At 59.6% G+C, this 9089-nt stretch overlaps 1 protein-coding gene across 1 annotated transcript; it reads right to left on the bottom strand.

Moving 5' to 3' along the window:
• Window positions 1-548: 548 nt before the first annotated feature.
• On the bottom strand, window positions 549-9088 carry TBX2 (T-box transcription factor 2; the record flags this gene model as incomplete). The annotated part of the gene is made up of 7 exons (XM_019804981.2): window positions 549-1595; window positions 3743-4380; window positions 4824-4987; window positions 5095-5171; window positions 6393-6539; window positions 7503-7770; window positions 8886-9088. Coding segments are annotated over 7 exons (1950 nt in total), but the record flags the coding sequence as incomplete, so codon positions are not given.
• Between the last annotated feature and the right edge of the window lies 1 nt (window position 9089).

Genomic DNA, 9089 nt, shown 5'->3' with positions numbered 1-9089 from the left:
GCCCTCGCCGGCGCCGCCCGGCCTCGCAGCTCCGCCCGCTGCCCCAGCCCGCTGCCGCCCCCGGGGTGCAGCTGCCGCCGAGCAGGGGGCGCCCGGCGTCTTGTCCCCGCCTCCAGTCCCTCCTTACGCGCTTGCTGTGCCCCTGCCCCACGCGGCCCACAGAGCGCACAGCGCCGTTCACTTCGCATTGCAGCGTTTTATTGTTTTCTCGCGTTTTTGTCTTTTCGTCTCGCCCCGTAGCGAAAAGTGAAAACCTGAGGTGGAGCCCGCGGGCCGGGCGAGCAAAGCCCGGGCGGAGGGGCCGAGGGGCTGGCGCGGTGGGAGTTACTCCGGGGGTCGGGGTTTCTCCCGCAGCCAAGGACCCCACCCAGCCCTGTACAATATAGATGCTCATGTAAAATGAAAAGAAATTTTAAATGCTATGAATTAATCTCTAGATATTATGTACACAGCAATGTACACATTTGAATAAATTAATACCAATTTGCATATTCTGGGAACCTTAAAGCTTATTTACACAAATTACCATTTATTTCATAAATATCTTCTTTTTTTTTTTCCCTGGGGACTCAAGGCAGAAGTGCCACTCCCTCCGCTGACCCAGGGGTGGGAGGGGCGCCTGTCTTTTCGGGGTAAGAAGTGGGAGGACTAAAAGAACAGGTCCCTCCCAGCTCAAGTCTACACTGACTTCAGTCTTCACTGAGCCCAGCATCCCTCACTGCAGATTCTCAAGCGGTCCAGGCTCAAGGCTAGGGGCTCTGGGGTTCTCTCCGAGGCTCCCATCCCTGATTCCTGCACCTTCTGGCTCTGGAAGAGACTCTGGAAGGGCGGGGTGATGAGGCCTCCCCACAGCGCTGGAGGACCCAGAGGGGCCCCTGGCCAATGCCAACTTGACCCTGGAGCAGATCTGGACCGTGACCAGTGGCTCCTAAGCGACTGTGTTCCCGGCAGCTGGATTCCTTGTGAGGCCCAGGGAAATGTCCCAGGCCCCGGCTGGCTGATGGGGCCTCTATTCCGGCTGCTGCAGCCCGCTGTTGCTCCTTTATTTAAATAAATACCCATTCTGTGCTGTACACGTCCCAAGCAGCAGGGGCAGACAGCCCGGGAGGTCTGCGCGGCAGCGGAGCAGCTGGGCAGCCCCCTCACTTGGGCGACTCCCTGCCGGGGGAGAGGGCTCGCTGGCTCTCCAGCCCACTCACCAGTCTCTGGATGCTCTGCAGTTCACTGGCTGCCTCTTTGGCTGAGCCGCTGGGTGACAGGGCACCTCGGGAAGGGGCCCCAACCTTGCGGAGAGCCAGCTCCGGCAGCGGGCTGGGCTCCCGGCTGTTGCTGCCTGCAGCCTTGGAGCCCTCCGCCACCAGCCCCGTGGTGAGGAGGCTAGTGCTAGGCGGGATAGTTACCGGGATCTGGTAGGGACTGAAACGCAGGCGGGGCCGGGCACTGCCCAGAAAGTGGCTCCGGGACAGGGAGCCTGCGGCCGCCGCAGCTGCAGCCGCAGCACTCGTGGCTGGCAAAGCAGAGGCCGCGGCCGCAGCGGCTGCCATGTACGTGTAGGGGTAGGGGAAGAGGCCTCCGAAAGTGGGCATTGGGATTCCCTGAAAGAAACAGAACAAGACAAGGGTTAGGCATCCTGTCTGTGGTGTTCTGAGGGTAAGCTGGGTGCCGGGGGTGGTGCTACCACTAGATCCTCGCCCTGCGGGTCTAGGAGTATAAGCCCAGAACTCACAGAACTGTAACCCCAAGCAGCACAGGCTGGCGTGGGCCAGTACGCTGCGCCAAACCCAGTTAGAAGGGAGCTCACTTCAGGTTATGATGCAGAGGTCTGGCGCCATCCAGCTCCCTGCCAGGTCTTACAGGATGAGTGAGGGAAAGATATGCCAGGTGGCTGAACTAGCATGGGCAAAGGCCTAGAGGGAGGGAACCGGGCAGGCAAAGAGCCAGGTGGCAAGCAGGCAGCTCTGGCTGTCATGGGAGATTCCGCTCCCTTAGAACAGTGTCTTCCCCAGCCCTTCTTTCTGCAGGTGCCCCCGAAAGGCTGAGGAAGCACAGGCAGGGGCAGCGAAGAGCTCTATAAATTCTCCTTCAACCTGCCTGCCTGCTCAGGGATCTCTTGCCTGGGCCAGGAGAAGGGCACAGATGCCAATCTGTTTATAAACTGGCCTGGATATTCTACAGAGAACCTCAGTGGCAGCTGAGGAAGGAATGCGAAGTCTGCCTGCGGAGAGCACAGTAGCCAGGAAACCCTGGACAAACACCGGCTGAGTCCATGAGGCCCGACTTTTGGATTATCTGACCTTTGAGATAATGGCTCACTCCCCAGAGTATGGAGGTATGGGGAGGAGTACAGGGAGCTGACTGTGCTGGGCTTCCAGGGAGCCTCGGGCCTGGCTCAGGCAGGGAGAAGGAAAGAAGTAGCTTAGTCAGGAATGAGAAAATATCCTTCCTGAGAAGGTCAAGCCCTACTGGGCATTTAGTGCTCGCATCTCAGGTGGGGGGGAAGGAGGGAGGCTTTAGATCTTCCAAAACTTGGCTCTACCGATGGTCAGGGGCAGGCTCCCCTGGCACAGAAACTTAACCAGTAGCAGTATACCAAGCAATGCCTCCTGAGTGCTGGGTACTCTCAACTTGGCCTTGCACCTGTTGCCCAGGCTGTATCTAGAAGCCCTGACTTCCCCACGACCTCTCGGATGCCCGTGCTGGGGAGGAGGCATTCACATACACATAGAATCAAGGATGCTCAGCTCCAGGCCCTGAGCTCCATTTTCCGGAGGCTTCCTTGCCATCTCAGAGCCGCAAATACGTGATGTGAGTGCTTCACTCACTTCCATACATCCCTGACACTGAGCTCTGTTAAAAACCCATTTCAGAACCCCCTCCCCCACTTTAAAAATATTTGCTTCTGAACCAAAGGAGCCTTCTCAGACCTGAACTCCTATTTTCCTTCCCCTAAGATAAGATCTCAAGGGCTCAATTTGCCAGAAACCTCAGAGGGAAGAAAATGAATGTAGAGATTCCAAATCTTTCCACAGGGAATATTCCACCCAAGCAACCAAAGAGACCGCCCTCCCCATTGGCTCTCTGTATTTTGCTGCTGGCCAGCTTCATAAAGTCTCCCCCGGGGGCTCAGGATTTCAGCCTGGGCCTGGGGAACTGAGCCCCTCTTCCCTGAGATGTGTGGCTGGAGAGTTGGGAGACCCAAGGTGGGGGGAAGGAACAACCTTCTCCTTTGTCAGGTCAGAGGACTTCCTGGAGGGCCTGAAAGCAGCCACAGGCATCTGAGAGGTGGGTCGTTATGGCGGTCAATTGTCCAGAAAATACTGCACATTTTCCTACTCCCTTTTTCCAGGCATCTTAGCCTTTCAGGGACTGACACTGAGCCAAGAGTTTTTGTGTCCAAGAGAAGTGTCCTGAGGCCAGAAAAGTGGACTTCCCAAAAGCCGGAGGCAGAGCCAGTCTGTCAGAGAAAGAACCTAATGGATGCCACTCTGTACTGGAGGCGCAGGGAAGGGTACAGGCCCCAAAAGGGTCAGGGACTTGTCTAGAGTCACACACAAGTCAGAAACAGTGCCCTGGCCAGACCCTAGACCTACAGTCTTAGTCTCCCTGAACCTAGGTGTCCTGGAGAGTGTCCATCGCGTCTCCCCAGGACAGAGTCATCGCCCGCTGGAAGCTCAGAGCGCCCACGGCACCCTCAGGCCCTATGCCCACCTCGCTCTTTCTCCCTGCAGATCACAGGCCTTACCTGAGATGCCAGCATGTGCTGGGAGAGGTGGAAAGGGAAGGGCGCAGCGGTGCTTGCCGCGCTGGCTGCGGGACCCAGCCCGCCTGCGTCCAGCCCCGTGGCGGTCCCTGGCCCGCCTCCTCCACCACTGCCGCCGCCGCCCGCCACCGAGGCCAGCAGGTGACCCATGCCCATGGCGGAGAAGGCTCCGGGGCCCATGGCGAACTGTCCCGGGTGCAAGAAGAGCGGCTGGCCGGCCCCCAGCGGCCCGAAGAACTGCTGCCCGTGCAGATGGCCAGAGAAAGCCAGGCCCGGCAGGTGTCCGGCGCCCAGGGGGGACGCACTGTCCGTCTGCACCACCAGCGGCGCCAGGCCGGGCTCCTTGCCCTCGCCCGCTTCCTTGCGCCCGTCGTCCTTCCGCCTGGCTTCGGCGCGCTCCTTCTCTAGGCTCCGCAGGCCGAACGGGCCGTCCCCGCCGCTCTCCGCCGGCTCTTTGCCCCTCTCGGGGCTGCGCCGCTCCCGGGCGCGCTCAGGTTCGGTCAAGCGAGGGGGGCTGCCGCTGTCCAGGGCCGGGCTGCGGCCTAGCGCCGGCCCCGCGCGCTCCTCGCTCAGCCTCTCTGGCTCCGGATCGCTGTCCGCAGCGCACGACTTCTCCTCGGCTGCGGGGAGAGGGGATGCGCGAGGTCACAAGGGCCCGGGAAGAGACAGACGCGAGGCCTCCCCCCGGTGTCTGGGCCGGGTCGGAGAGACTGGGAAAGGCCCTCTTTCGGGAAGCCACGTTCGAGGATCCTCGTCGGGCAAGGGCAGCTTCAGGTCACCTAATCTAAGGCCCCGTATTTACAGCTGGAGAAACAGCCATGTAAAGGAAACTCGCTGCCAGAGTCACTCAGCGCCAGGGGCCTGGCTCGGAGTCCAGCCAGATCTTCTAGCTACCGGGGACCGCCCTCCCAGGGAAGGCCTGGGTCGGATGCCCCATCCTAGACGCTTCCCCCAGGCCGTACGGTTACCCGACGCTGAGCCAAGAGCCAGCGGGGCGCCGGGAGGAGACCCTCCCCTCCCCTCTCCTCTTCCTCCATCCCCGCCCCGACCACCGGACCCTCACCTCGGGTCCGATGCAGGCGCAGGGGACTAGGCGCTGACCCCGGGGAGGGTGGCGGTTCCCGTGCGGGGGCAGGGTCGCAAGACGAGGCGTCCGACTCCGCGCCGTCGCGCTCCGGCTTGCAGTGTTCCTCGTACAGGCGCAGGGACGGCAGCGTCAGCTGCTTCCTGGGGATGAGCGGAGGGAGCGGGTCAGCGGCGCGCGCTCACCACCCCCCACCCCGCGTCCTGCTCGCTCAGGCACCCTCAGTAGAGCGGTCAGGCTCACTCCTCACCTTTTCTCCCGCCGGCCATTCCCGGTGTCACGGAAGCCCTTGGCAAACGGGTTGTTGTCGATCTTCAGCTGCGTGATCTGCGGGGGACCGAGGGGGCGGCGCCAGGTCAGGAAGCGGCACCTCCAGCCTGGCCTGGGGCACCCCGAGGTCAGAGGCTGCCAGCCCAGAGGAGAGCTCCGCAAATGTCCACTTGGTACCCGCCCGCCTGGGATAGGTCGGTCCCAGCCGGAAGATGAGGTGAGGCCGGCCGGCGGGCTTCCCGGGAAGCCATAGGGTCTCTCCTCCAAAAACTTTATTCGAGGCATATTCTCTTATCTTGCACACACAAGCCCAAAGCAGCGCAGAGTTGAAATCTGCCCAAGCATGCACCCAGGCCCACTCGGTCACTCAAGTTAAACAAACCGGGCATCTGAGCAGGCACGCACAGGGACAGCAGAGCACAGGCAAGTCCCACCACAGAGACAGATCACACTCACGGCCTGCGCACTCGCAAGTACACACAGAGAAAACAAACAAGTGCCCACAGAACCAAACGAATCCACACACCTCCACATGTATCCAAGGCGCCCAAAATGTTGCCCGCATGCCCGCATACCCGCATACACATCACTTCACAAAGACAAAAAGAATGACCGGTAGGACACTTGGACACTCTCCGGAGAGGGGTACACACGGGCACAGGCCCAGAGGGAGTGGTTCTCTGCCCCTCTAGAGAAAGAGTGTAGAAAGGCAGCAAGAAGAAAAAGCCCTTCAACTTAAAGGAAAAGTCTCTAAACACCTCCCAAGGGGTTCAGGGCCTGGACAGAGGAAGGGGGGTGCTTTGGGAAGCTGTGTCACCTGTCCCACACTCTGACACCCCCCCACCCCAGTGAAAACTGGGCCCTAAGTTCCTATCGCTGGTTTCCTAGCCTCAGGAGTGCCAGGGCAGATTGACTCTGGCTCCCTCTCTTCATTTAAATTCCCGTCCCGGAGCCAAGAAATAAACGAATAAAATGTAAAAATGTCAGCGTGGTCCCGGAGTTTCTGTTAATTGCTAAGTAAACATCCCCACCCCAACGATCGCCCAGCTGTTCGAGCACCCGGGGGAGCCTGTGTGTACGTGTCACAGACTTGGGAGGGAACCTGGGGGATTTCAGTGGATGCTGCGCTTACAGATGCGTGACTTGGTCCTGGGGAGTGAGCTGTGAGGGCGCAGGGTGGGTCCTGGGGGCTTCGGGCGGGTGTGAGTGAAGGGTTGGAGCCTGCAGGTGTAAGGGGGCGTCGGTGCAGGGGCTGGGCCCGCCGCCCACCCAGCGCACCTTGTCATTCTGGTAGGCAGTGACCGCGATGAAGTCGGTCTCGGGGAACACGTAGGTGCGGAAGGTGCTGTAGGGCAGCTTCAGGATGTCGTTGGCTCTCACGATGTGGAAGCGCGGCTGGTACTTGTGCATGGAGTTCAGGATCGTCTGTGAGGAGGGCATGGGTCAGCCGGCAGCCCCCAGCCTTTGGCCCAAGCATTTCTACTCCCTGGGGACCTGACCTCTTTCCAAGTCTGTCTCTTTCTTCGTCTGCCTTCTCCACCCCCTCCTCTGCGATTTTCTCCTGTCTTCTCTGCGCTTTTTCTTCCCTATATTTCTTTTTCTTCTATTTTCTCTCTCAGTTTTATTACAGTTTTTTCTCTCTCTCCATTTAAAAAAATTACCCCAGTTGAAAGCAGAAATGGAACAAAATGAAAACCCAATAACACTCCACTCTTAACCTCCCTTCCTAGGCTCATTGCTAAGCCCCTAGTAACTCCACAGAGAGAATATTTGGACCTCCTGGGGGCTCAGCGACTGCCCTACCTCTGAATGGGCAGTCCCTTTTGCCCCATCTAACTCCCCCTTCCCATTTTACTGGGGGCCTGGCTCAGGCAGAAACGGAGAGAACCCCCAAACTCCCTCCTCCTGGTGGGACATCTGCCTGTGGGAGGACGGAAAGGACTCTTAGGATGTGAAGGGGGCTGGTTTAACTTTTGAATCTCCTAGTTTGGGGGGGGGAATGGGGACACGGTCAAGGGGAAGGTGGGGGGGCAGGACTTCCAAGCTCAGTAGTTAAAGACCAGAGGCTGCACGAATGTGTCCCGGTCACTCCTGACTCCTGCTGGGCTCCAGGAAGAGCTTTGGAAGGCATGACCCCAGCCGAGACTGTGAGCAGCCTGGAGCTTGCCGCCCCACAACTCCTTCATTCCCCAGGCCTACAGAGTGAAGCCCTCTGGGCCCAGGCTTAGCCAGCGTAGGCCACAGGGCAGTGACCTGAGCAGGGGCACTCTGAGGGTTCGGCCAGTGCTCCCCTCTAGGGAATCCCGCCGCCTGCTCTCCTGCCCCCACCCCCTACAGCACTGGATGCGAAGCATCAGACCCCCTTCCCTGCGCCTGCCCAGCACTCACGAAGCCATGCTTGTCGGAGATGTTGTTGGTCAGTTTCAGCTTGTGGAAGGCCACAGGCTTGGCCATCCACTGCTCTCCCGTGGCTGGGCTGTCCGGGTGGATGTACATGCGTTTGGGCATCTCTGGGTCGGCCTTGCCCGCCACCATCCAGCGCGAGTTATGGAATTTATAACGGCAATCATCGGCGGCCACAATGTCCATCAGCAGAATGTACTTGGCCTTCTTGTCCAGGCCACTGACTCGCACCTTGAATGGAGGAAACATCCGCCTGCGAGAAAGGGAAAGGGGAAGACTCCATGGAACCTGGCTTTATGTCTGAGGACCCCACTCCCCAGACACACACCACTGCCAGGAGCTTCCCCATCTTGTTTCCTTGCTGTCGCTGTTCTGCCCCCATATTACTGCTGGGAGACCCCACCAGTGGTTGTTATTCCTGGGGGATCCCATTTCTGCTTGTCAAACCCTCTCTTATTATATGGTTTCCTATCGGCCTTATCTTCAGGTCTGGTGACTGTCTTTCTCCCTCATCTGAGATGAAAGCCAGTGTTCCGAAAAGAAACCCAGGCCCCCTAGAAATACACCTGCTTCTTTTGAATCTCCCCAAAATTCATTCAAGGGATATGCACACTGGGACTGAAACTCCCAAAAATAAAACCAGAAGATGTTTGCTTGGGAACTGGGTTACAGCTGAACAAGGACCTTACGTTTCGGGGGAAGAGGGTGAACCTGAGGCCTGGATTCTGGGTGGCTGAGTCGAAGGGTGGAGGGGCTGGGGACTGTGATTTTCTTCTGGCTTTAAGGCCTGGAGCGGTGTGCGAGAAGGGAGCTCCTCGATCCTTGGACCCGGAAAAGGCTCCCAGCCCAGACCAGGCTGCCTCTGGACCGGCTTGGGGCTTACTGCCGGAACCGAACAGCCAGCTGGAATCAGCTGGCCAGCCTGGGCCTAGCATGGTGCGAGTCTCATTCTGGGCTCCAGGGTCAGAGGATAGTCCGGGGAGATGCTGCATCTCCTCGGATCTCGGAGCCAGACCCGGAGGCAGGAGAGCGAGGCGGCAGGGAGAGGAGCTGCAGCCGAGATCTCGGAGACCCGCCCTGGCCCAGCCGCGGGGCCTTCTCGGCTTTGGGACTCAGAAAGGTTGGGACTATTCTTAAGGAGCGTGTTTTCGTTTTATTTCATTCGGGAGATTTTTATGTCTTAGTTTAAAAAAAAAATTCGCTCGGTGCCAAATAGGAAAAGTCAAATTTGTTGTCTGTGGGAGCTAAAAGCGTGGCGCCGGGGCCGGAGCCGGGAGCCCCGAGCGGCGGGCTCGGCGCTGGTCGGTGCTGCGGGTCCCCCAGTCCGCCCGCCCGCCTGAGTGCCCTCCGGCCAGCCAGCCGCCCTACCTCCCAGACTTGGTGATGACCATCTCGGTGCCCAGCTTGTGGAACTGGTCCCACAGCTCCTTGGCCTCCAGCGTCACCTTGGGATCGTCCTCGACCTCGTCCTCGGGCTCCAGGCTCTTAAGCGAGCGCAGATGCGCGGCGGGAGGGTGCGGGCCGAGTGCCGAGACGTGCAGCCCCGCCTCGGCCGCCGCCGCCGCCGCGGCC

Source organism: Ailuropoda melanoleuca, chromosome 13, assembly GCF_002007445.2.
Source record: "Ailuropoda melanoleuca isolate Jingjing chromosome 13, ASM200744v2, whole genome shotgun sequence".
In the NCBI taxonomy this organism is placed as follows: Eukaryota; Metazoa; Chordata; class Mammalia; order Carnivora; family Ursidae; genus Ailuropoda; species Ailuropoda melanoleuca.
The sequence above is the reverse complement of the archived record's forward strand: the minus strand, read 5'-3'. Positions and strand labels throughout refer to the sequence as shown.